At 51.8% G+C, this 27998-nt stretch overlaps 1 protein-coding gene across 4 annotated transcripts in view; it reads left to right on the top strand.

Moving 5' to 3' along the window:
* The window catches only part of LOC121487491 (katanin interacting protein), a 193377-nt gene that overhangs the window by 141797 nt on the left and 23582 nt on the right, over window positions 1–27998 (top strand). For all 4 annotated transcript variants that reach the window (XM_041749279.1, XM_041749278.1, XM_041749282.1 and 1 more), the window contains 4 exons: window positions 13–150; window positions 17453–18320; window positions 24307–25032; window positions 25829–26034. In XM_041749279.1, the coding sequence (XP_041605213.1) occupies window positions 13–150; window positions 17453–18320; window positions 24307–25032; window positions 25829–26034 (1938 nt within the window). The remainder of the gene's footprint in view (window positions 1–12; window positions 151–17452; window positions 18321–24306; window positions 25033–25828; window positions 26035–27998) is intronic.

Raw genomic sequence — 27998 nt, 5'->3', positions numbered from 1 at the left:
CTGGTGTTTCAGAGCAAGAAAGACACCTCCTTGTGGACGTGCCCCTTCCACCCGCCGCTCCAGCTCTTTTTTGTCATCCGCAACACCAGGCGGCTGCAGGACTTTGGTCTAGGCAAGATCAAGGTTTGGAACTACTGGACGGCTGATGGCGTAAGTAAGGGCCCCGACTCCTTGCTGGACAGTTTGAGTAATGGTAGGACTTAGCGCTGTCCAATAATCTGATTGCTGAAGTTGCAAGATGGGTACTCGGAGGCCCTGTTGCTGTTCCTGCTGGGTGTAGGAAGTGCCTGGTGGGACATTTCATGCTGAATGGTTGGAGCCATCAGGAGCAGAGCTTCAGCTTGAAGCTTTAGGAAGTGAAATCAGGCCACCCTTTGGGAGAACTGGACAAATAGGAACTGGAGCTCAGTTTTATTTATTTATTTTTAAAGATTTTATTTATTTATATAAGAGAGAGTGTGTGAGTGAAGGAGAGAGAGAGGAGCAAGAGCAGAGGGGAGGGGGGGAGGGAGAAGAGACTCCCTGCTGAACAGGGAGCCCTGTGATGCAGGACTCCCTCCCAGGACCCTGAGATCATGACCTGAGCTGAAGACAGACTCTTAACTGACTGAGCCACTCAGGCACCCCTGGGGCTCAATTTTAATAGATAAGGAAGCAGAATCACAGAGAAGTTATGTAATATGCCCCAAGTTGCACAACCAGTAAGTGTCACAGTGAGAATGTGAACCCATGCAGTCAGACTCTTGGCTCATTCACTTAACCAACACATCTCAAAATTTACTGGGGATCTTGCTAAAATGAGGATTCTAATTCAGCAGGTCTAGGCAGGGCCCGAGATTCTGCATCCAGGTGTGCCAGTGTTCCTGGTGTGGGGACCCCACTCTGAACAGCCAGGCTCTTAACCTTTGTGTTCTTCTGTCCCCCCCCCCTATTTCAGAATCCCTGCCCTCCTTTCTACCCCCACACCTCCTCCTACACCTGACCACTTAACCTTTCTTTCTACTCTGGGCTGTTTTTTCATGTTCTCATTTGCATTTATTCCTTCACTCAACACTTATTGTGGAGCACATGTGTCATCAGCCTTCCCTGATCAATTTGAGGACATTGATATAAAAGACACAGTCCCCACCTTTGAGGTACTCCTTGTCTGAAAGCCGGCAGACAAGTAAATGTAAAACTATGATGTCATGTGCTGAAAGCCTTTATAGAGGTGACTGCACGGTGCCAGGAATTTAAAATAGAAGCCCCAGGAACTCAGCAGGGAACTCAGTGGGTGAGGAAAGACAGGAACCCCCAGCCTATCTTGTTTCCCCTCATATGATAGACATGGGTACAAGAATTGTTCTACTTTCCCTTCCAGTTTGTTCTCAAGGAAGCAGTAATACAAGGGAGATGAGCAAGGGCAACTAGTCTTCAGCTTCAGTGTTGTCAAGAGAGACAGTAGCGCATGATAGGGAGTGTGGCATACTGGTAAGCACATGCTTCAGTAAAGAGAAAGCCACTTCTCAGCTTCAGCTAATGGTTGCTATGTACGAATGCCAACCAGTGCTGCTAGATCTTCTGAACATTCCCCAGGGACCTGGGAATCTAAAATTTGATAGGAGCCTTTCTGGTTTGTAAATGTCGACAGCAAACTTAAATTCTTTTGAAGCCACCATACAGTCCAAAGCAAACTCATCTTAGGGCTGGAGTTGACCTGTTCAAACTGTAGCCCGTGGGGCACAGATAGAGTCTGGGAGAGCTCTGGGAAGGTGCTGGAAGGAGCACACACATGAGCTGGAGTGGAAAGAGACAGTGGCACAGAGTCGAGGCAGAAAAGGAGAAAGCATATCCCAGGAGGAGGGCCTTACATATGCAAAGGCAGAGGTGTGCAAGAGTGCGGCCACTGAACTGCCCTCTCTGTACTTAGGTCCAGGCCTCCTAGTCTGTCTCCAATAGCCACTGGGAGGTCTGATCATGATTCTCTGCTGCTTCAAACCCTCTGAAGCTCCCTTGGAGATGGAGGATCCAGGTCAAACCCCTGAGTGTGACATCAGGGCTCCCTAATCTCTGTGTGCCAGGCCCTGTGTCTCCCTCGCATAGGCCCCCACCCCTCACTCTGGCCACACTCTTGGAGTGCCAGCTGCTGGGCCTCTCCACCATGCTAGGGGAGGGGAATTACACCTGTAGGTCCTGGCCCCTCCCATCTGCCTCAGCTCCAGGTGGTCTGGCCCCTCCCATCTGCCTCAGCTCCAGGTGCCCTGGTTCCTTCCATCTGGCTCAGCTCCAGGTGCTCTGGCCCCTCCCATCTGCCTCAGCTCCAGGTGCCCTGGCCCTTCCCATCTGGCTCAGCTCCAGGTCCCCCTGGCCCCTCCCATCTGGCTCAGTTCCAGGTCCCCTGGCCCCTCCCATCTGGCACCGTGCCAGGTGCCTGCCTCCACTGCAAGTTTCTGGAAAACCAGGCATCGCTTTCTCCAGGAAGCCAGTCCTAACCCCTGACCTTTACACCACTTGTGCACCTCATGAATATGTTCCATCACCCCTGTACTAGGATAGATACCTGCTGCCCCCATACCACAGTGGGGCCCTGGAAGCAGGGCCTGAGTTGTCTCTACCTCCATGCCATTCAAAGTAGAAACACATGGTTATCAAGTAAAGGAATGAGTTCATTCCCTGAGAACCTACAAGCAGTTTGTCATACACTTTTTGATATCCAGATGAGACATGGAGAATTGGAGTTTACAGCATTTACATAGGCTCATACTCAAGGTTAAAGGCAGAGCTGGGGATCAAGTCCAGGGGCGTCGGCTCCTCCTCCCTCCTTCCTCCCCCCATCCCATACTTCTGCCTGCAGATTCTCCCTCTGCCAGCCACCCTCCCAGCTCCCCAGGACTCCTCCAGGACCTCACCCCTGTGTGGCACTGCCTGCAGGTAGGGCTGTGCTCTCTCATTCCCTAGTCAGCTGGGCATTTCCTGGCAGGTGGTCGTCAGCATCTTCTGGAATGAGTAATGGAACAGTTCCTGCTGCCCAAGCCTGTGCCCTGTAGCTCAGCCCTGTCATTGAATATATGTCTCAGGCCAAGAAAAGCGGATTTTATGTGCTGGATTACAAAGCAGATAAGCTTCATCCCTTTTGGCCAGGCCCGCCTTTCTTCTTGAACCTGCACTCAGCCTTCCCTGTGTGCTAAGAATAAAAAAGAGGAGCAGGACATCAGGGTGTCATTTGGGGGTGCTCTGGGGAGCCTCAGCTGCAGCGATCAGAGTCCAGAGGTATTTCTACAGGCGGAACAGAGTGCGGAGGACTGCAGGGGCACCACTTATGTAACGCACGCCCATCTGTTGCCAGAATTTACCGGGGGCAGAAAGCGCAAACAAATGCAGCTGCAGGTTGGTTTGATTTAATATTCTCCAGAGAATGCTATTACTGTGTGTTTTAGAGGAGATAAAATGAGAGTTTATAGGAAATATAGCTCAGCCCGGTAGACACGGCTTGTTAATACAGTGTTTTGTGTATGGGAATCCAAGGGAGAAAAGTTAAATGGGGGGAGCTAATCCAACCAAGGCTTATTTAGAACATAAGAGAAGAAGGTGCTAGAAAAAGGGAAGTCTCTTTTATTGGAAAATATGCTGCCTGTGAAGTCCTGAGGCCAACTTTTCTGGGCTCCCTTCCCCCTCATTAGGCGATTTGGGGAGTGTGGGCTGGCCCAAGGGGAAGTGGGGACATAGGCTAGAATCCGTCCAAGCAGGCAAACAGAAGGCAGTACACAGATTCCTGTACTTGACACAGCTGCCTTTTATCCAGGGCTGCGCCCATCAGGCAGGCACGAGGCACCTAGTAGGCTCTCAGTCACCATTTGATGCGTGAACAAATAGCAAAGTAATCATTTCAGTTAACCCCCAAGAATCCTGCAAGGTGGTATTGATCTCTACCTTTTGATGTGGACGCTAGGGTTTAAAATAGTGAGCTCCTTGGGGGCAGAGGTACTGTGTCTCTTTTGCCAGCCCTGCTTGGAAATGGCTGCCTGGAGTGCCGTCTTGTGAAGGATCTGGAACCTTCCTTCTGGTTCATAAAGAGAAGGGTGTGTGATGGATCAGCGATGTCTGCCTCAGGCTCAGGGGGAGGATGTGATAATACGTCTGCCACATTTTTTGGTACTCCTCGGATGACGTGACTTGCCCAGCTAGTGACTTGCAAGGGACACAGCTGGGAGGAGGACGTGAGGGATGTTGCTTTTTCTCTTTTTTTTTTTTTTTTTTCAGCACCACTTCTGCAGAGCTGCATCTGTTGGGAGGAAGGAGCCAATAGTCTCCTTACTATAGTATATAGTAACCCATCCAAGAAGTGGGCTTTCAGCAGCTCCCCATGGTCTGTGTTTTTCTTCAGAATGAGCCTATTAGTTATCTTCTACCTGGTGGCGCCCTTTAGTAAAAACAGGCACATATCAACATCTTCACCCACAATGTGACCACACAGATGCCACCCCCAGGCTGGTCACAGCAGTGGGTGAGGCAGGACGGGCGTCTGGGGGTATAATTCATACACAGAAATACTGCTTGTTAAATTGTTTATGAATGAATGAGTGAATGAATGTACGATTACCCCAGCGAAGTATCTCTGTGATACCCCATGGTGGTCTAAGCCAGCGCTGCCCCATAGAACTTTCTGTGATAATACTAATGTGCCCCATCTAGTCCAGTAGCCATGAGCCACAGGGGGCTGTTCAGAAGTTGCAATATGGCTGGTATAACAGAGAAACTGCATTTTATTTTACTTTTCATTAACCTCCATCAGCACACATAGTTACAAAACATTTTCCGTATGATGAGAACTTTTAAGATTGACTTTCATAGGAACTTTCAAATATACAATATGGTATTGTTAACTACAATTACGATGCTTACATGATATCCCCAGGACTTATTTATAACTGCAAATTTGTGCCTTTTTAAAAAAGATTTTATTTATTCATTCATGAGAGACACAGAGAGAGAGGCAGAGACACAGGCAGAGGGAGAAGCAGGCTCCATGCAGGGAGCCCAATGTGGGACTCGATCCCAGGACCCCAGGACTACAACCTGAGCCAAAGGCAGATACCCAACCATTGAGCCACCCAGGTGCCTAAGTTTGTGCCTTTTGACAGCCTCCCTTCATTGTACTTACCTCTCACTTCCTGCCTCTGGATACCCACTAATCTGTTCTCTGGATCTATGAGTTCAGGTTTTCTTAAGTTGCACACATAAATGGGATTGTGCAATATTTGTCTTTCACTGTCTGACTTATTTCACTTCATGTAAGGCACTCAGGGTTCATCCACGTCTTTGCAAATGGCAAAGTCTCCTTTTTCATGGCCAAATAATATTCTATCATGTATATACATCACATCTTCTTTATCCATTCATCTGTAAGTGGACACTTGGGTTGTTTCCATGTCTTGGCTATCGTCAATAACAATGCAGCGAACATGGGATGGCAGGTATCTTTTCAAGATAGTGATTTCATTTTATAAGGACAAATCCCCCAGTGCAGAATTGCAGGTTCCCACGGAAGTTCTACTTTTCATTTTTTGAGGCACCTCCATACTGTTTTCCAGAGTGGCTGCTCCTCTTTACAGCCCCGCCAATGGTGCACATGGTTCCCTTTTTCTCTGCATTCTTGCCAACACTTATTATGAGAAACTGCATCTCACATTTAATTTTATTTTTTATCATTTTTATTTTTTATTTTTTAAAGATTTTATTTATTTATTTATTCATGAGAGACACAGAGAGGGTCAGAGACATAGGCAGAGGGAGAAGCAGGTTCCATGCAGGGAGCCTGACGCGGGACTCGATCTCGAGTCTCCAGGATCACGCCCTGGGCCAAAGGCGGTGCTAAACCGCTGAGCTACCCGGGCTGCCCTCATTTAATTTTAACTTCAGTAGCCACATGGGGTTGGGGACTGTGTATTGGACTGCACATGTCTTGGTGCTCAGGGTGCCATGGTGATCCAAGTAGATGAGACCCTGTCCACCTAGCCCTGTCCCTTTTTGTGTGGAAGGGAAATAAACTAGGGCACAAACGAATAATGTAATTTCAGGTAATGCTAAGTGTACACTGTCTAACTGTATTGCCTTCAGAATGGTAGTGGGAGAGAGGCCTGGGGAGAAGGAAGCTGGGCTCCTTTGAGTGGTGAGAGGCCTCCCATCAGAGAGCCAGAGCCAGAGCAAAGGCCCCAAGTAGGATCATGCTCAGCACTTCTAGGACAGTAGTTCAGGTAGTGGCTGGAAATGGAGAACAAAGAAGAGTATAGGGGGAGGCTCCAAACATAGGCAGGAATCAGGTCTTGGGGGCCTCCCTGCTTCAGATCTTATTCCTGGAAAGGCAGAAGAGAGGAGTTGTCAGAGCAAAGGCATTGGAGCCAGCGCCCCTTGGGCAAACCTTGGCTCCCCCTCTTACCATCTGTGTGACCTTGAGCATCTTATGACTCCATATCCCTGGGCCTCAGTTCCTCCATCCATAAAATGGGGTAATTATTGTTCAGTTAAATACATGGAAAGTGTTCACAATGACTCCTGGCCTTCGTGAGCTCTTCTACAAGTGTCAGCTGTTAGAGTCGGTATTGGAGGGTTTTGAACAGGGGGTGATATAATCTGAGGAATTGAAAAGATCACTCTGGCTGCTGTTTGGAGAATGGATTAGAGGGAACAGAGAACCCCCAAAGGAGCCTTCTGGCATAGCCTATCTAAGGGTCATGGTGGCTTGGATGAGGGTCCTGGTGCTTACGGGATATACCATGCAGAGACTCGTTTCATCCCAGGACAATATTTGCCTTTTCAACAAGGCCTCTGTTTGGCAGAGGGAAAATTCTCCAACAAACTCAAAAGGAAAGAGATGAATTCAGTAACACCGCACGCACCCCTCACCCACTTCTACAATAATCAGCATCCTGCCATTCTGGTTTCATCTACCCCCTACCATATGATTGTAGCTCTCCTACCATTTCACTCATAAATTCTTCAGTACGCATCTCCAGCAGGTAAGGAGTTTGCTTTTATATAACCCCAATGCCACTGTCATACCTGACGGTAATTAATTACTATGTGCTAATGATAATCAAATACCCAGTCCCTATTCCAATACCCTGTCTCAAAATTGTTTTTTTTTTTTTTTTTTTTTTTATAGTTGGTTTGTTTGGATCAGGATATAAACCAAGACCAAACATGGCAGTGGCTTCAAAGTCAAAGCTGCAACCTTCATTTGGTCGGCTGAGTTAGTGTGACCTGGTGGCTGGGCCCCGTGGCAGGGTCTGGGCAGCCTCAGGTCTGGGGAGCCTGATGGCATCTTAGCAGGGTGACTGGTGGGAAGGGGGCCAACTCAGGTGCACTAGAGGCTTTCTGAGGTGTTGACTTCATGTTTGATGTAAGCCACTACCAATCACCAAAGGGTGCCGAAATATGTGAGCAGGGTCCACACTCAGGAGGTTAGGGGCCTGGTAACCTTGTGAGCCCCAGGAGTCCTGGGTTTGAAGCAGGCCCCCAGGCAGCACGGGAAGGAGAGGCAAGCTTTTGCAAGAAGGCAAAACAAAAGCCTTCTCTTTGGAATTAGAACTTTCAGAAAAGAAGAAGCTTTGCCAGTGGACAGTGAAAAACGAAGACCTGATCACAATTAAAGAAGCTAAAGGGTAGAGTTAAGGAAGTAGACACAAGAGGTCTAAAGATTACTGGTTGGGGGGTGGGGCGGGCGGTAATTGCTTCTGCTGTTAGTCTAAATGGATAGAACTCTAGAACACCTAGCTTCCCTGAATTGTTAGCACCATCCTTAGATGTATCTAGAGAACCACAAGGAGATGGACAAATTGCACCAATTCTGGTTAGATTCAGGACACGGAGGATCTATTACTTGTAGGCTTATTTGAAATATGTGGATTTCCTGTATGCTTTAAAGCATAAATGCTAAGTCTTCTACTATATGCTAAAACAAAACAAAACAAAACAAAAACACCAAGGTGTTTAGGAGCCAAAGGGCAGATTGGGATTCAGACCAGACTGCTCCCAGCAGGACAAATGCAGAACCAGGATAGAAGCTGAGGCCCGTGTGCTGTGCTGTGAGGACTATAGCAGGGACGAGCAGTAGCTGGGCTGGACAGATCTCTTTGTAGGAAGGACTGCTTACCCACGTGCAGGTGCCGGTCTAGATAAATCCCAGACCCCCTAGGGGGTAGGGCTTCCCTCTCTCCTGCCTCCTGCCCACCTGGGCCAGCATGGATTCAGTAACTGAACCTATTGATTAAAGTTCTCAGTCCCAGGGCTAGTGTATCAATCAGGATTCTCTTGGCAGCAAAGGACAGAAAACCTAATTAAAACTGACTTAAGCACAAAAGGGAGTTCATCGGCTCACATAACAGGAGAGTATGGAGTGGCTGGCTTCAGGCATGGCAGGATCCAGGAGTTCACATGATGTCATCCAGGATCTGCCCCCTCCTTCATGCATCTCTGCTTTCCTCTGCTGGCTTCATCCTCAGGCTCCAGGGAGTGGAACCTAATGATATCAAGACTCCTGATTTTAGCAGCCCTTGCAAAAGAGATTGTCCTCATGAAGGCCCCAGATCTAGGGCCCAGATCTAGGGCCCAGGAGCCAGGCAACCTGGGGTGGGGCTCACAATACCCCTCTGAATGGAGGTCGGGGGAAGGATGGATGCCCCATGGAAAATTGAGGTTGCTGTCTCCACGAGAAGGGAACATAGGAAATAATATCCAAACTAGGTCTTTTTTCTTCTTCTCCAAGAACACACAAGTCACATGCTGTTGAACTAATTCATCGGCTCCCAGATCTAAACTTTTTCCAAAGCTTAACTTCTGAACCAAGCTTCCATCATGGCCTCCAGACATCTGTCTTTGGCATTTCTGCCCAGCAAGGCACTGATACTCCAACCCCACACACCGAAGCCCTCGAGGGTCTGCCCCAGCTGGTCCGGTCCTCTGCTCCCTTTTGCTGCCTGCCACAGCATCTCACTCCCACCTCTGAGTCCTCCTTTCTTCCCCCTGCCCCTCTCTGCCAATCATCCCTAAGTCCTACTTCCATTGCCAAAACCTGCCTCCTTCCAAACCCAGCTGCTCCTTACCCCGCCCCCCGCCTTCTGCCTACTGGCCCCTAAGTGGGATGCATCCCATATCTCTGCTCCCCTCACTCAGCTGCTCAGCCCACTGTCTCATCAGCAGAGGCTTATCGATCCCCCACACTCGGCTGTTGTGCTGGGGCCAAGACTCAGACACGCTGTCTGCCCCTGCCAGCTCACACCCAGGCAGGGGGGTCCAGAGGGATCAAAAGCAAACCACAGTTCAACGGGGCCAGTGCAGTGATGGGGGATGAACCAGGGAAGGAGCTGGGGGCCTCGAAGCTTGCAGGCCTCTGGGGAGTGGCAAGGTCCACGGCCATCACATTGTCCTGGTACATTCTGGGAAGGAGGCCGTGACAGAGACTGCGCCCCCACCAACCAGGCAGCTCACAGACACATTTCAGCCGGCTCACGTGGGGTTTACAAAAATTCTCTGATTTGCCAGCTTTTAAAAATTGGGAGGTTTCACATGAAAATATGGACTTTTGACTTTTACTGAGAAACAAAGATCTGGTGACACCAGGCCACATCCACACTTGGGAGCTTCAGGGAAGCTGAATCACGGCACCACAGTCCCCACTACTCCCACGAGACTCCGTGACACAGTGGCGCGCTGTTACACCACATTGCCGCTCCCAGACCCCAAAACTGGCCCTCTGGCTCTTCCATCCTGTGTAACTTATCTCCCTCTGGTCCCCAGAAAACTGTTCTCTTTGCCATGCCTTTGCTCCTGCCCTTCCCAGAATCCAGAATGCCTGGACCATCCAATTATAAACCCTGCCTTCGGAGACATCAAGGTCCTTCTCTCTTCCCACGCAAGCCTCCTGCACACCCCTAGCCTGCCCTGGGCCCCTTCTGGTGGTCTCTAGCCACACCCTTCCAGGCACCAAGTCCCATACTTCCCTAGGTGTTTCTCAGTTTCCCAAGCCTCTGATATCTGAAACCGGTGCCCCCTGGTCAAAGCCATCCCACCCCATTTGGCCCTCACTGTGTTGTTCAGCTTGTGAACCACTTGACAACATTTGAAAATTGGCTTTTGCTGAAGTGGCAACCTTCTCTGTATGGCATCTACCAGCTGGAGCTGAGTAGCCCCTGGGAACCCTCTGGACTGGTGGGTGTGTGTTCTCTAGCTCATCATAGGCCCCGCACCCCTTACCACCACTGTGGCACTATAGGCACAGACCATCATGAACTCCTTAAGATGAACCTCGCTTTCTTCCTTTGCATCCTGCACAGGCCAGGACCACGAAAGGCCCCTGCGTGTTATGTATTAGATTAAACAAAATTGCAAGAATTGCATTCTGGGGCCTCAGCCCAGATCTAGTTGAGTCCTGGCCTGAGGACAGTGAGAGGGATTCCTCCTAGGCCCGCTGCCAGCCTCTGCCTGGAACAGGGGGCTCGCTGGACTAGGCCTTAGGGGAGCAGGGAGTCTCTGGGCCACGCGAGCCCCTAGCAGCCAGCCTTGGCAGGTACGTCACACCCAGGCAGTGGACTTAGTACGAGGCAGTGATGGTAACTTAAATTTCTTGAGCACATGCCATGTGTCAGGCAGCATGCAAAGGACTTTGCATGTTTCAGCTCATTTATTTCACCCAGCAGTCCTATGAGATGGGTACGGCATGATTAGCTCCATTCTACAGAGAGAGAAACTGAGGCATTGGAAAGCAGAGCAGCTTGCCAGTGGTCACATGACTACCAGGCCATCTGGTGCCCATCACACGGTCCTGCCTTCCAGTAGGGACTGTGGTCGCTGGAGAGCCATGCCCTGTCGAGGCAGCAGTCACTGCCCTCTGGCGCTGGCCCCGTGATGCCAGGTGGCCTGAATATTCCAGAAGTGTGAATTGGCATGTGAAAGCTCCCAATATTTAGATATTATCAACTAGTTTTGAAAATTTTAACTGCTCTGGGAGGCAGACCAGCACAGATTCAGCTGTCGGGCCTCTAGTTAGTGACCCGATCTGTCACATCCCATCCACACCTGTTGTCCCAAGTCTGTGATATTGGGAGGGCCAGGGTGCTTGGCCCAGAGCCCAGCATGTAGTAAGTAGGTGCTTGTCAAATGTCACAGCGTCTCACCGTCTTCTTCCAAGTTTCTACATCAAAAAATGGTTCTCATTGCTCTTCTTCCCAAGGGACGTGTAAAAGGCCATTAAGTTCTCCTCCGCATAAAACATTCAAGTTCAGGTACTCCAGGAAGGAGCACGTTCAGTTCCCAGAGCTAGGCCTCAAGAAAGATCAGAATTAGGCCTGTACCCTGTCCTTGAAGGTCTTACATCCACATGAGGACAGGCACACACCTGTGGATGCTCACCAGCTAGAGGTGCAGGGTTCCAGCTGGTAAGCCCAGCTCCGAGAGCCCAGAGGAGGACCCTCAATTCCACCTGAGGGGGGAAGAGGGGAAGAAGGGATGGAGGGGCAGGGGATTCCTGGAGGAGTCAGCCCCTGAGCCAGTGCCTGAAGCCTGCATGGTGGCCCCTAGGCAGCGGCGGCTCAATCCCCAAGGCCCCCCATTCTGGATAAACCTTATATCAAGGTGAACCCCTTCCCAGTCAGCCCAGAGCCCCTAGGTCATAACAGAACCTAAGGAGTGTGGGGCACCTTCAGCATGGCCCCCACAGGCTGCACATGTATGAGGCCCAGCTTCTGTGCAGATGGGCTGGCTCCAGCTGGGTGCCCGAGCTGGGGTCTGCTTTTAGGGGGCCTGCCCGGCCTTCAGCACTCGGCCTAGCCACACTGCTTGTTCCCAGCGTTCTCTGGGTGTTGTCAGCTATGCTTAAGGCAGGCGTTTGTCTCTGGGGAAAGTGCTTCATGAATGCAAATGCCCACACCTCTGCTGGGATTGTTGTCATAACAGAGCTGCACCGCCATTAATCTTTGCTGAGTGGCGCGTGCGCTCATTGGAAGAGAGATGTCATTCGACACTGGGGCCAAGGAGGAAAGTGGGCTTGCAAAGTCAATTAAGTTACATAGATTGAAATAATATTAATATTGTCGTATTCAGAATGCATGACAGTCTCAACATGGTTGGTTCTTGTCAGTTGTGTAAAGAAGGACAGTATAGTTGGGGTGTGAACAAGGAAGGATGCTCCCATTCACCACACGCCAACCAGAGGGTTTCAAGGTGTCCCTCTGAAAACCCGTGACAGAGGGGCTTGAGGCAGCGTCCACAGAGGCCTAATGGTAACTCTAGTTAAGTGAGGAAGGAAAAACCCCAAGGAAGCAAGGAAGCACACATACACAGCTCTGAAGGGTAAGGGGGTAGGAGGAGTTTTACCCTGGATTCTTTTTTTTTTTTTTTTTTAAGATTTTATTAATTTGAGAGAGAGAGAACAAAAGCAAGGTGAGGGGCAGAGGGAGAAGCAGACGCCCCACTGAGCAGGGAGCCTGATATGCGGCTGGGACCCTGGGGTCATGACCTGAGCTGAAGGCAGATGCTTTACCAACTGAGCCACCCAGGTGCCCCCACCCCGAACTTCTTGGAAGCCAGCCCAGGGAGGGAAATGGGGAGAACTAAATGCCTGCTTGAAGCAACAGAATCTTGTCCCTGTATCCATGCCCATATGCAGATCTTTACTGCGGGGACACCAAGGAACACAGGCCTACAAAATCCTCAGGCCGGCTTCCTGTACACTACATGTGCATCTCACGTGGGTTCTGACCTCGCCCCCAAGGTGTGGTGATGGGGACGTCAACATGTTGGTAAATATGGAGGAAAGTCTGAAAGGACACCTGTGCAGGCCCTCCCACAGCGATCACCTCTGGGGGTGAGGGAGGAGTGAGGACTTAGGGAAAACTAGAAATGGGGTCAGAGCTCCACCCAGGGCAAGTCATTCTGTCAGTGGCCAGGCCTTCTCGTGGTCTAGCCTGACCCAAAGGGAGATGCCAGGCAGAGTGGCTCCCCACACACCAGCAGCATGACCTCGGGGAAGGCTGAGCCTCAGTGTCGTCATCTGCAAGAGGGGCTCTGAGGCCCATGGCTGTGTGAGATGATGCAGCCTTTTGTTTTTTTCATACTTGGAATCCCCAGTGAAGTGACTACTACTTGCTCCCAGCCAGGGAGCCCACTCTGATGATCCTTGGGCCAAATCCGCATACAGACATGGCTTGTTTGGCCTGCAGAGTGTTGGAAACTTGCCAGATTGAAGCACCGTCAGGCAGAGCCTGAGCCTCCCGGCTCCCCACACACACCCCCATCACATCCTGAGGTTCCACCTTAATGCATCTCTCCCCCACCTGCCTGGCCCCTGCGGGCCTGAGAACCAGGCACCCTGCCTCAACCTGCTTCCCTCCTTCTGTCCCCTCCTCCACCAGACGTCTTGGCGGGAGCTAGGCAGCAGCCGGCTAGAGGTCAGGTGGTGCTCCAGGCTGTCCGTGGAATGTAGACAAACACACTTTGGAAGCCAGACATCTCATTGTGAGAGCCCGGGTGCCCACCTCGTGACTGCGCCGGACCGGAAGGCCTCCCCACCACCCCCGTCACCTCTTGAAATGAGAGTGTTTCTGTGTCGCCAGATGTTTCCGTGGTGGTAATTGTGCAGAACGAGTCGTTGAAGCTGCCCGTGCTGTCCTTCTCGAATAGCTGTCTCCTGATTAATTCACAGCACGCACTTGCTCTGTGCCTCCACTAAACAGAGAACACATCCATATAAACATGTAAAAGAGTGCTTTGAGAATCGACTTTTCTGACAGTCGGCAAATAGTAGCCTGCCATCCCGCAATTGGATGATTGAAGCCGAGTTCCTGTGGTGTAACACGGGCTTGATGCTTCTCCTTCTAAATTGCTACAGAAACCTCTGTGGCCGTAACTTGGTGAACTAGAAATTTAGTTAGAGCTTACTCACCAAGCTGCAGGAAGGCAGAGGGTGGGGAATGAGTAGAGATGGACACCCCTGGGGTCTCAGATCCTATATCTCAAAAGCAGATCAACAGCCAAAGCAAGGTGGAAACTGATCTAGAGGTGAAACAACAGGCTGCCATTTTTCTGATCAGATTTATTCTCAGGAAGCAGTCAGAGAGCAGTGCCATCCTGGAGAAGAATACGTGTGTTCATGCTCTTGCAGTTCCAAAGCAAGTGTTGAGTGCCAGCTATGTGCCGGGTACCTGTTGGGCCCTTGGACAAGATTGGTAGGGCCTCCACTGTCTTGGAGCTGAAATTTGAGTTGGGGGGGTTGGAGACAGTATCTAAGCTAAAAAGCTGATCAGACAGGAAGGAAATCAAACAGAGCGACAGGAGAGAGGGGACTGGGTTGGCCGGGGACTCAAGAGAAAGTCACTCAGGACTATCTCTGGGAAGACAAGAGGGAGCCCGCCTTGCAGGTGTCTGGGGCAGAACATTGCAGCCCAATGCACAGGTCCCAGGGTGGCCTTGAGCTTTGCAGCATCACAGAGCAGCAGTCAGACCAGTGTGTTGGGAGTGAGGACAAGAGGGGGAATGTGATAGGAGCCAGGGTCAGAGAGGTCTGCAGGGGCCAGATCACATGGGCCTCATTTTCCACTGAAGGGAGCTGGAATTTAATCTCAGTGTAGTGGGAAATTGCTGGGCCATTTTAAGTAGGGGGCTGCCGTGACCTGATAAGTTGTTTAAAAAAAAAAAAAAAAAAGACTCGCCGCTGTGTAGACAAAAAAGTGTGTTTGTGTTGAGCAGGAGCACAGTGACAGTGCAGAGAAGAAATGGAGGCCAATTGGGAGGCCCTGATCTTTGTCTCAGGGAGAGATGGTGGCCACCCTGGGGTGACAGGCAGCAGATGCTCAGGGACAAGGGGTCAGAAATTCAGGAGGGGTTTTGGAGGTAGCCCGCAGGGGGCTTCTGACAGGTAGGATTCATAAGTGAGAGAACAAGAGGAGGACTCCTAGGTTGAGGCATCTAGTTGAATGCTGGGACCACTGTTAAGATGGGCGAAGACCAGATTTGGAAAAGTGGATCAAGAATTTGGTTTGGGATGGGGCACCTGAGTGGCTCAGTTGGCTAAGCGTCCAGCTCTTGATTTTGGTTCAGCTCATGATTTTGGGGTGCTGGAATTGAGCCCCGTGTCAGGTGGGCTCCATGCTAGGGGTGGAGTCTGCTTAGGATTCTCCCTATCTCTCTGCCCCCCCCTTCCCCCTTGTTCACTCTCTTGTTCTCTTGCTGAAGCAAGGAAGGATGGATTCTGTTTGGAGCATGTTATAAGGTTGGGACGCCTGTTTGATATCCCAGAAGAGAGATCATACAGTCACTTGGCCTGGTGGAGAGTTCAGGGTTGGAGATTAAAATAATTAAGCGAAATTAAAATAATCAGGAGTCATCAACACAAAGATGGTATTTGGGACCTCGAGCCCGGATGAGAACACCTAGTGAAAGAGTGCGGGGAGAGCTGGAAGCCTGGGATGGAGCCCCAGGGCAGGCAAAGAGGAGGAAAAGCAAGGACCCTGGTGCTGCAGCAGTGAGAGCAGAGGCCAGAGGGAAACCAGGTGAGCACAGGGCTCAGAAGCGCCGAAGGAAATCTGTAGAAGGGGAGTAACCTGATGAGCCACCGCCCCAGCTGAGGACTGTGCATCTCCCAGTGGATCTGGCAACCTGCTGAACCCTACAACTTATCAGCCAAACCAGGACACTTTAGAGGGTGGAAAATGGGTTTTATGAATGATTACACCAGGACAACAGGACAACATCCGACTTGTCCCAGACTAACAGGGAAGCTTCATCACCCCGGCGATTGGAGCCTTGCCAAGGAAGGATCCACATAGAGGCCCAACTCGGGTGAGGCCAGGAGACAAGCGAGGAGGAGCATCCATGACAGTGACCCTCAGAGTTGAACAGACAGATTTTGGGGCACCCCTGCAACAGACCACTCCTCAGCATAAAAATGAATAAAACTATGAATTCACACAACGCAGTGAACCTCACTTCTGCTAAGTGAAAGAAGTCAGGCCAAAAAAAGTACATGGTACAGGCTTCCTTTTATATAAAAATTCTAGAAAAGGCAGCATAATCTGTAGTGACAGGAAGCTGATGGGCGGTTGCCTGGGGGTGGGAGTCGTGGGCAGGGTGGGATTCCCTAGAGGTACAAGGAAACTCTGGGGGTGACAGATGTGGAGATAATCCACCTTAGTGTATACATGTGTCGAAACTTACCAAGTTGTACGCACGATTTACGGTATGAAGCACGTATTCTATTTCTCGAGAAAGCTGTTTTTAAAGAAAGAGTTTTGCTCTAAAGGGGAATGGACAAACAGGGCAGTAGCAGGAGGAGGTGTGATTATATTTTAAGCACGAACAAAGAAGCGTTCAATGCCCGCGTGCTGTGGGGGCGCAAGGGTTGTGGGGAGGAGGAGACGGGAAGGCTAAACCAGGGATCCTTTTGTGAAGGCTTCTGTATATATGTCATGCTGAGGAGTTTGGAATCCATCCCATCGGCCTGAGGTTCTCCACCATCCATGTGCCAAAGAATCAGCCAGAGAACCGTCACCAGGACAGCACCACACCACATCCCCTCCGCCCACCTCTGGTTGCAGTTGGGGTGTGGCAGCCCGTGGGCAGGCGGACAGGGCACCGCCTCAAGTGCTCCCAGGTCATTCTGCCTTTCGAGAGCCACCAGTGCCCTCAGCTTGTGTGCTGAGGAGCCAGTGCCCCTAGGGGCAAACTTCATCAGCAGGAAAGGGGGTCAGTGGATAGATACCCCAGCCTCCCACCTTGGGAGGGACACTTCTGAGGTGCGTTCTGTGGGTTCCTCCGAGTGCCCCAGTGGGATGCCCCATCTGCATACAGGAGGGACCAGCTCAAAAACTGTTGGGGGGTTTTCTCCTATCTTATTCCCCCTACTCCCTCTTGGGAACAGCTTCCAAATAAACAACCTGCACTCAACCCCTGCCTCAGGCTCTGCTTTCAGGGCATCCAAAATATGACCCCCATGGAACCAGGGGCTCTGCATTTCATGTGCACATCAGGCTTTCCTGAAGCAGAGGTCCCAGGAACCATTTATTAAAGAGCAGGCAGCGAGAAACAAGAACAATTTGACAAAGAGGAGTGACCGGGCCAGCTCTGCTCTTGTAGAGAGTGAACTCTGGCAATGTGAAGTTGAGGTTGAAGGCAGCAAGAGACAGGAAGCAGGCAGACCAATTAGCAGGCTATTACCAATGTCCCAGCAGGGAGTAATGGTGAGAAGGCAGCAATTGGGGCCGTCTCTTTGTGAACATCCTTTGATTTATAGAGTCTGTAAGGGTTCACCCAGAAATGACACTGGCTTTATTTAACATCCCTGGTGCTATAGTTTTTTTTTTTTTTTTTAAAGCTCATGTTTCTAGCACTCCCCATTTTTCTTTTGGATCTCCTACTTCCAAAATGTGATATGTCCGCCTGATGCCACCACGCATCTTCATTTTGTCAAATCTTGTGTTTTCAGGATCTCGACATTGGTGCCAAGAACGTGAAGCTCTACGTCAATAAAAATCTCATCTTTGATGGCACGTTAGACAAAGGAGGTGGAGAGGCCCCGGCTGACCGCAGCATCCTGGTGGTCCTGAAACCTGAGAGCGACGAGAGCAGGGGAAGGGCCCTGGGTGCCCTCTCGGGAGAAAGCAGAGATGCCCGCAAGATGGCTGGCACAGATGGGGAGCTCTCGCAGCCAGCTGGAGCAAGAGCGGATGTAAAGGTTTCTTCCCAAGGAAAGTTATTTGGCGAAAAGATGAATCCTTCCGACAACACGAAGGACAGTTTGTCCAAGTTAGATGAAGACGCGAGCTGCTCAGCAGCCCCAGCCTCAATGGGTGGCGTGCCCAGTGCTCCCCTGCTCTGCCCCACCGTGGAACGCCCTCCCCTTGACCCAGAGCTCTCTCTGACCCAACAGCTGGAAAACCTCATGGGCAGAAAAGTCTCTGAGCCGCCAGCAAAAACCCCATCCTGGTTGCAACCTTCTGTCACAGGGAAGGGCAGGAAGCAGGGAGATAGGAAGCCCAAACCCCTCTGGCTGAGTCCTGAGAAGCCACTGGACTGGGGAGGCCAACTTCCATCAGACTCCATCATTGACATTATGGGGGAGGATCCTAAAGAGACAGAGGTTGGAGATAAAGGCCCCAGGCGTGAGCCAGGGCGGTCAAGCAGCTGGAATGTCATTGCTGGGGAGAGAGCCCAGAAGGTGACCCCCAAAGTCAGTGACAACTTTGACATCTTTAACCAGCCCTCCAGCAGGGAACACCCTGCTAGTGGGAGGAGGGGCCCGAGGAAGGACACCCTCGTGAGCAGTCACAGCGATGGCCAGCCAACTGGCAGAGGTAAGCTCGAGAAGCAGCCTGACTCAGGTGCCACCATCCCTGAGCTCAGGCCGCTGACTGGCATGATACCATTTGGCTCCGTGGACCTCTGTTGCTTCATCTGCAAGGCAAGGAGGTTCTTCTCAACCCATGGTCACAAATTCACTGTCTCGGGTGCCACAGAGGTGGCAGCAATGAGCAGAACGAGCAAGAGCCATTCTGCATGTTAAACTCCTCAATATACTTGTCATTGCCACCAAGTTATATCCCCTTTGCTCATGTTTCTTGCAATGTGGTTTTTCCAGTCTCAGCTCTGTTATTCCACCTCTGATGGAGACAGGTCTCTAATGACTTCACTTTATTCTTAAGCATACCATCAGAAAAATAACACAAATGTGATGATAAATAGCATTTGGCACTTGCCTGGGTGTGGGAAGTACTGTAGGGAGTGGTGAAGTCTGTGGTGCTGGAGGGGCAGCTGCTCCTCCACTTTCTGGCATTCAGCAATGTGAGGCCAATGTGCCAGACCTCCCTTCTCCTTTTTTAAAGAGAAATCAGAACTGTAGAATATTATTCTTCAACATTGGCACTGGATTGAGATTATTTTTAAACCTGTATGTGGGTCAAAAAAAAAATCTGCTGGGAGGACTCACCTGGTGTGTGAACTTTGCAGTAGATTATATCTGAGGAATCTTTGAAAGGTTGGGTTTCTAAATATTTGCACTCAGATTTGGCTACTGGGAGGGTATGTAGCACAGCTGCTAGGAGTCAGACCATTTGAATCCAGCCTCTGCCATTTCTAGGTCTGGTACCTCTAGGCTGGGACTTATAGACCCGGGCATATCCACTTTTGGAGCCTCGGCGTCCTCATCTGTAAATGAGAACAAGCCACCTCCCCCCTTCTCAATGTTGTGAGGCATGAATAAGATGATGAACCAGAGCCTGGTGTGTGGGAAGTGCTCTGCAAGCACCAGATCTTAGATCCTCTGAATGGAACTCCACTCCACCCCGCACCGCTCAGGAGTCAAACCACCTGGGCAGTATCCACCACCAACCCCCCCATCCCCAGTGGGCAAGTTCCGAAACCCCTCCAAGCCTCAGTTCCCTTGTCTGTAAAATGACACCAATGATGTCCATCTCATGGGAGGGTAAAATGAGACCATATGCGTGCAGCGGTTGGCACAGTACCTGGCCCATGGGAGCACCCAGCAGGAGTTAGCTGCTTCTGTTTATCGTCACCACTGCCCCCGCTCTGTGTTTTGCCTCCTGGTGTGTCTGTATGTGAAGCCAGTGTTTCTGTTCCCCAGTGAATCAGGTCAACATCTAGTCTGTCACTGTCCAGAGGACAGACCCCAAAGGTCTGCATTCAGCCCAAGTCTGTGCTTAGACATGCAGAGAGTTGGTGGCTTCTTTCAGACTCCTGAAGTCACACAGGCCACCGAGGCATGTCTCTCAGATGCCAGGTGCTTTTCCACCTTCTTCTTGGTAGAGCTCCCTCCCCCACCTCCCCAGCCTTACAAACTTCTGCTGTCCACCCTCACCTGGACTTTGCCCTGAGACTGGGTGTCAGGGAGGAGAGCTGAGCAAAAGAACTGAGAAGCTCTTTGAGGGCAGAGACTATGTCCCATCTGTATCGGGGTCCCCAGGACCCAGGTGCCCGACACGTGGTGGGTCCTCTGAAGCATGGAAGGGATGGCGTAAAGAAAAAACTTGGGTGGCTTGATGCATGGCATGTTGTGTTAAGCTAGGCTCTGGCCCAGGCACATTACTCAAATGGTTTAATTCTCACGCTATCCCCATTTGACAGATACAGAAAACGTGAGGTTTAAGTAACTGTCCTCAGGTCACACAGCCAGGAAGGGCTAGAGCAGGATCTGAACCCAGGCCATCCTGCTCCAGCATCCATGCCTTGAATTACTAACCCTATAGAGCCCCATTACCGCAGCCTCCTGACCAGGGAGAGCCAGGCAATCTAGAGCCTTTCTGGTAAACAGACCCACAGAACCTCTGGGAGCTCCAAGGTGAAGGGTGTTATTCTAACCTGTCCACATTCAGAAGATTTTTGTCTCATTTTAATTTCTTTCCAGGCATTTCACTGCTTGGCTTAATGACACATTGAGAACCAAGCCCTGGAGATTTAATGCTTGTTAAGCCAGTCATGCTAAAAAGGAAAGTTGCTTAGAAATTTTAAATTACCCATTACATAGAGCCAAATCCCACAGCCATGCCCTTCAGGAAAGGCATGGGCCTGGGCCCTCCAATTGCTTGTAAAATGAATGGCTGCCTGGGTTCTTCCCTGGGGCCAGAGTCATTGTTGTCACAGAAAGAGAGAGCCCGAAATCCTTTTGTCCAACAGAGCATCTCATTGTAATGTCATCTGCATTTTGCAAGAGTCGGCAATAGTGGGGGTCCATGAGCTAGAGGTGAATAAAATCGCACCTGCCCAGTTTGAGCACAAGACCTCCAGAGGCAGGAAGTGTGGCCACCCATCAGCTGAGATTGGAAAGAGAAGCAGAAAGCCAAGGGGTACCCAGGACACTTCTCCCTGACTCCCCAGGGCTGCTGGGCCCTGCCTCTGCCACTGTTCCTCACTCTTCCTTTCTCTGCTCTGTGCACAGGGCAGGAAAGACCCGCAGCCCAAGAGTGACAGCTGCCCAGCTCTGATGCCCATAGTCTCAGGGGAGACACTGATTGGCTGATGTAGGTCAGGTGTCCACCCCTTGTCCAATCAGCTGCGGCTGGAGGGCTGGTCACCTTGAACTCACATGGCTCTGTTGTGTCTCACTGCATTCCTTCTCGTTCCCCCTTTTAGTAATGGTTAGCACATACCACACCGTGGTGCTCTTGATTTTTATAAGCTTGGGTTTTGAACTTTACAGTTTGCCCCCGCCAAGGGGTAGTTTTAAAGTCTTCGATCCTGTCATCTTATGCTGATGGTCCCCACCCCCCACCCCCACCCCCCAGACTGTGTTGGGTGCAGATTAAAGCAGCAGCTTTCTGGTGTCCATTCCAAGCCATGGGTAGGAATGTTGACAAAGATAAAACAAAGCTCAGATCCTTGCCGCCCCCACCTCCTGATCCCGGGGACTAGTGAGTGATGTGTTCTCCTGCAGACAGTGCCCTCAGCCTGCTGTCACAGCCCAGAGGTCCAGGAGCAAGCCCTGCACCTCTCTGTTTTCAAAACCCAGAGCGTACATCTCGGAGAATAAATCCGAAAGCAGGTGCAGAGCGAGAGCAAAGTCCTGCCTTTCTTGCCAACCCAGGCCAAGTCCCTGACACATGACGTCTGTTTGCTGTCCTCAGCTCACTTACAGACCAACCCAGGCCATTCATTGCAGTTGATGGAAATCAAATCCCAATAAACTGATGTCATGACGATTCATCTGGGAAGTTCTTTCTGCCAGATGTTAAGCCTCACATCTGGAGGAGAGGAAGCAACTCCTGGGGTCTTTTTTTTCATGGCAGATGAGAAGGAGGGGAGAGGGGAGGACAGGTATACAGAGCTGACAGGTGGAGGGGGGAGTCCCTGGGCTCCTGGGCCCAAACCCACAGGTTGTGTAATGGTGATGCCAGCCGTCTGTCCCTGGGCTGACAAGCACGCACTGAGCACTCCTGTGCACCGCGTTCTATGCTAGGCATTGATTGGGACAGTCTAGGGAGCAGGGCAAAGAAGTCCTCCCCGAGGAGGAGGGGGACGAGGAGGGCCAGCAGGGCAGAGGGCACCACAGGATGGGCAGGAAGAGGTTTTGTCTGTGGAATAGAAAGGCCCACACGGCGGAGCTGATCTTTAGGAAGGTTAGTGAAGCCGGAGGGCCTCACCCAGGACCCTGGTCATTCCCAGCTAGGGGAGACAATGCCAATTGGAGGAATTAGTGGCAGATTCCCTCTCAGGCACAGGGAGCTTGAAGTGACATAGTGGACACCTCTGGACCTTCGGGGTGGGGTGGGGGGGTCGCTGGGCCCAGAAAGTGGTGGCTGAGGAAGAGAAGCCAGAACTTGCCATAGAAAATTGAGCAGCGCCTGCCTGGCAACTAGAAGCTGGCTGGGTGAGCTCAGAAAGAGAGGGCAGTGTTGAGAGGGGACCCGACAGGGCTGGGCAGAAGCCCGGGGTAGGGCTAGGAGGTGGAGAGGCTGGCAACAGCAGCAGTGGAGAGACAGGAAGCACAAATGCTCCCAAGCCCTGAGCCAGCAGAGGAGGGACTGTCAAGTGGGAGACTCTACCTGGAAGTCATCATGATTCTGTATCTGGTTTGCAGAAAGTCAGCTCAGTGGAGGGTTGTGGGAATTACAGGACTCTTACAGAGGCCACCGGGGCTCTGGCTTCAGGCATGGCTAAATCCAGAGGCTCAAATGACATCATCGGGACTCTCTCCATCTCCGCTCATGTTCCCTGTGTTGGTTTCGATATCAGCCAGGATCCCCACCCCTCCACCCCACCCCACCCCACCCCCGCCACTCACAGCATAGCAAAGTGGCCACTGGCACTGTCCAACATCCTGCCACCTAGGGGCGCCAGTTTAAAGAGAGCCGCTCTCTCTCCATAGCTCCTTTCCCCACCCAGAAGGACAGCTGGCAGCATTTGCCTAATCTGGATGGTCTGATGGTGGGGGCATCCCCAAAGGAAAATCAGGAGGAGGGCAGGTGGGTCTTAGGTGCGCCAAACAGGTAACTCTGCAGAGCCCCCCCCCCCCCATAGCAGGGTTGAGGGAAGGTGGGAGTGGGGAGGGCGCAGGGGCTGCAGCCGAGGGAGGGAGAACATAGGGCGGCCTTTGGAGGAAGCCACGAGATCAGGTCCAGCTTCCCTTTTCTGTCCAGTAGGAGAGATTTATGCATGTCTGCAGGCAGAGAGAGGGCAAGGTGCCAGTGGGGAAGGGGTGACAGAGGGTTCTGGAGAGAGAGGATAATTGATGAAGCCAGGCCCCCTAGGAGACAGGCAGAAAATGGAGTGCAGGGCACAGTCCAATATGAAAGGAGGAAAAACAGAACGTCAGTGTCCATCAGCTGCTGTTTTTCCAGAATGACACCCTTCCATGGCACTTAGCCACAGCGTGGCTGTGAGGACAGGCCGCTGCGGGGGGTGCATGCCGGGGCTCTACTGTGCTACAGGGAGGAGAGTGCGGCCTTCAGAGCTGGCCCCCTGAGGGCCAGGCCCGCGCTCCGCACCTGCTGGGACGCAGGCTTCCCTTCTTGAAGCCAGCCTAGCCACACAGAGGAGTAAACTCCTTACCTGTATACCTGTGTTGTTGGCAATTCTTATAGCACTTTTTCTTGGTTATAAAAATAGTACATCTGGGGAGCTCAGAAGATCAGGTGACGATGAAGAAGCTAGAAGTCCTTCTGACTCCGCATCCAGAAAGCAGCACGTTTACACGTGGGTGCCCACTGCCCATAACCAGGGTCTGTGGCGGCCACAAGAGCACAGCTGGCTTCTCCCCACCTAATGTTCTTGTGCGAGCGAGCATTCCACCCGTTCTTTGAAAATATCCTGAGTCAGGTGACAGGGCGGCCTCAGAGCAGCCCCTCTGCCTGCTGACTCAGGCACTGTCGCCAGGCCACCCCGTCCTGGGGGTCTCTGAAGTGTAGGATGGCTTCTCTGCAAAGGTTCTCACACAACAAAAGGTCTGCCCTTGATCTGCATGTGGGCCACATTCTTAGAAAATCCAAAGTACATTGAAAAATGTTTTGCATTTTTTGCAAAACAACCAGAATCGAGACTCGGGTAACCATAATCAGTGTTTACCAAGCTGAATGTTGGCGTGTGACCCGAGGCCCAGAGCGTCCTGTGCAGGGCAGGAGAGTCCCATCCTGGTCCCACCCTGGTCAAAGGCCAGGAGGGCCTCTAGGCGTTGAGACAGCCAAGAGCAACACCCCCCCACCCCTGATTTCTAGAATGCCCTCCTGAGGGCTACGCCACCTAGCCGAGAACTCCCCAGTTGGGACGATCTGTAAGGGTCCCCACTCGCACACCTGCCGCTAACGGGGCTCCACCCCTCCTGTGTTCTTCCAGAAGACACCCAGTCCGCCAAGATGCCGCTTCGCTCCCGGTGCTGCAGCGAGCAGGAGCACACGCTGCATGAGTCCTGGGACTCGCTCAGCGCCTTTGACCGCTCCCACCGGGGACGCATCTCCAACATGGAGCTGCAGGGGGACATCCTGGACGAGTTCCTGCAGCAGCAGAAGGGCAGCCGGCACGGCGAGCAGCTGCTCCCCGGCAAGGAGGAGAAGCCAGAGCCAAGGAGAGGCCCGGAGGACAGCCCCGGAGAGCCCGACGACGGCAGTGACTTTGAAATCCCTGTCTTGCCTTACGGACAGCGCCTGGTCATTGACATCAAGTCCACGTGGGGGGACCGGCACTATGTCGGCCTCAACGGAATAGAAATATTCAGTTCAGAGGGGGAGCCAGTGCAAATCGCGAACATTAGCGCAGACCCCCCTGACATCAATGTTTTACCTGCCTACGGGAAGGACCCCCGCGTGGTCACCAACCTCATCGATGGGGTGAACAGGACCCAGGACGACATGCATGTCTGGCTGGCCCCCTTCACGCTGGGCAAGCCCCACTCCATCTCCATAGACTTCGTGCACCCTTGCCAAGTCGCCCTGATCCGAATATGGAACTACAATAAATCTCGGATACATTCCTTCCGTGGCGTGAAGGACATCACCATGCTGCTAGATGCGCAGTGCATCTTTAAAGGAGAAATCGCCAAGGCCTCGGGGACCCTGACGGGAGGTACAGTATGTCTGTAAGAATGTTCTGGAAGCCCCTACCTGCTACCCGCTGAGGCTCTGAGGAAAGACAAAACGCCCTGGCTAGCCAGTGACAGATGGGTCTCTCTTCTTCCTGGGCCTGGCTCACTCCTCGCTTTTTGTAGCGTGGGGGGCGCAATAGCTGACCTCATTTAAACTCCTCCACTGGGTGCAGTCCTTACTCCGCTTCTGCCTTGAAGAAGAGGGGATTCTTCTACAAGCGACTTATTTGCGGGTGCTCCCAGGAGAGCCTGTGGTGCAAGGAGAGAGACAGGATGAGAATGGGAGACGCCAGGCAGGGCGAGGGCGAGGGGGAAGCCGAATTGCAGCCTGGTCCCGAACGGAGCTCTGGAGCATAACCTCCTGCCTTAAGGCAGAGCAGCAGGGCTCCCCAAGTTTGGGGGTGTAACTCCCATGCCCTTCCAGGCAAACCTCCAGCCCCCCAAAAGGCATCAGCAGGCACCTGGGTGGGGCCCCAACAGCATCTGCTAAGGTGCCTCCCCCACACCTTAGAAGCATCTCTCATTTCAGGCCGGATCACGACTCTCATTAGGTTAGATCCCTTCATTAGGACTAAGTGGTTCCTGGGGCATGTGAATCCCATTTGCAAATGTGTGAATAATAATAAGGGAGGCTTCCTAACACAAATCAGGAACTGGTGGTGGTTGGGGATGCGGTTTTTAGCACAGAGGTTGGTGGGTCTGGGTCCCTGCTCTCCAAACCATTGTGATTCGGGCGGGGTGAGTTGACTCTTCCTCTCTCCCTGGCATCCCATCCAGCCCCAGAGCACTTTGGAGACACCATCTTGTTCACGACGGACGATGACATTCTGGAGGCCATATTCTGCTCAGATGAGACCTTTGACGTGGATGTGGCGAGCCCCTGCAGCCTGCAGAGCGAGGAGACGCCCAGGAGGCCGAGCACCGCCGACAGCGATGGGGGGGACAGGCCCTACACCCGGGCCGGCTCGTGGGCTGAGGACCGGGTAGGACTGGGGGGGAAGGGGGCCCCCGGAGACATTTCTCCTCCTGACTCCGAGTGGAACAGGAGGGATGAAGATGGATGGCCTTTAAGCTGCTGGTGCTACTGTTTTGACATTTCCCATTTTTCTACTTCATTTTTTGGTCCTCTGTGTCATATTTCATTCTCTAATTATGTTTTATTTTTTTATTTTTTTTAAGCAAAGTGAAGAAAGTATTCAAATTTTAATCAAAGCTAGGAGAAATCAGTTCTGCGTCATCTCTGTAATTTAGAGGTTGGCAGTCTCAGGGGAATTTTTGCTTTGGGTTGCGGTTTGATCGCTCACTGTTGTTTCTGATGGAAAGGACTAGGAACGCTTTTAATAGGCAGCCTTAGAATTAAAATAATGATCACCTCACCATCATTTTCTGCACACGTATGGCGATCCGGTGATAGAGCACCGTGTCACCCTTACAAGTAGGGATCACTAGTATCCGCATTTGAGAAATCAGGGCTCAGACCCGTTAAGTGACTTGACCAAGGACACACAGCAGGAACGGAACAAGGCTAGAACTTGAATGCGTGACTCCAAAGTCTGTGTTTTTAACCTCATAAACCAATTTTTTAGGAACTGAAAGACGACATTCAGGGGAAAGGTCAGTCTAAGTGAAGAACCAGTAATCTGGAGAGCCAGGACACCCAGGGATGGTCTTGAGGCCCTAGGAGAAAGAGGAGATGGTTACAGAGGGTGGGGGAGGGGTGCGGGGACAGCTGGAAACCAGAGGACAGAAGGCAGGGCCCGGCAAGGTCGTGAGGCTGTGGTGTGCAGATCCCCACTGTGTTCACTGGGGGTAAAAATCCGCAGGGCCAGGCAGAAGTGTCATGCAAGACTAGGGGGTGCTAAGGCCCCTGCTTCTCAGGACAGACGGGAGCTGCTAGTTCATGTTGGTAGTTGTCCTGATTTCTTCCGGGAGAAGCCAGAAATCTGGGCTTTTATGGAAAATGTCCCAATTAAAAACCGTTGGCAACTAAGTGGGAAGGCTTTCAAACCTTCTGTGAACCACAGCACGTCTGTGGTCTAGAAGTGATTCATGGGTCTCCAGTCGGGAGCTGACCTTGAAGGCTTCCTTTCATGTGCCCAGCGTTTTCCAAATGCTTCTAAGGGTCTCTGATCACATCCAGCCTGGGAGGGACAGGAAGGAATCTTCGCCGTCTCAGAAACAAGGAGCCCGTGTTCTGGGAGGCCAGTGTCACAACCCTAGAAAGTGCCAGGGCTGGAGCCTCACCTGCCCTGTTTCGGTGTCCAGGTCAGTGCAGCCACCAGAGAGAGATCCACCAGGGAGAGTCCCAGGAGGCTCTGGGAGGGTAGGGAGCCCAGGAAGGCATGAGAAGGCACATGGGTGCCAGGACAGTAGCCTCCCCTGGTGGCCTGAGGCTGCTTGGTGTCGTGCATGCTCCTGGAAGGCCATCTTCCTCACCCTCCTCCCCACAGCCAGGCAAGAAAGGGCCTCAAGAGGCTATGTCTAAGGGGCCAGGCCGAGGGTTCCATGATTCCTGGGACTGAAACACCATCCCCACCAAAAAACTCTAACACCCGGACAGCCAGCTTCCCCTCCTTTTGCATCTCAGCCTCCTTGTCTGTATACTGTTTTACAGTTAAGGTTAAGTTTTGCCTTAACTTATGGTGTAGCAATCTAATGAGCAAGATGTACCCATGAGATCTGGGAAGTGGGGTGTGGCTGCCCCCTCTGCCTGCCTGTAGACCAGGCTGGCAGATCCTGGCTTCCCTTGGGAATCACCTGAGGAGCTTTAAAAAGGCAGATTCCCAGGCCTCTCAGGTTGAGGGCCACTCTCTGTGGTTGAATTTTTCCCCCTTCTTCCCTCCCTCCATCCCTCTCTGCTGATCCTCCTCCCTGCCTCCTTCCTCAGGCTCCCTAGGTAAATATCTTTTGGGTCTTTCTCTGCTCCAGAAAATCTGCTCACCTTAGC

Source organism: Vulpes lagopus, chromosome 3 (assembly GCF_018345385.1).
Source record: "Vulpes lagopus strain Blue_001 chromosome 3, ASM1834538v1, whole genome shotgun sequence".
In the NCBI taxonomy this organism is placed as follows: Eukaryota; Metazoa; Chordata; class Mammalia; order Carnivora; family Canidae; genus Vulpes; species Vulpes lagopus.
Note: the sequence above shows the minus strand (reverse complement) of the source record. Positions and strands in the feature narration are given on the sequence as shown.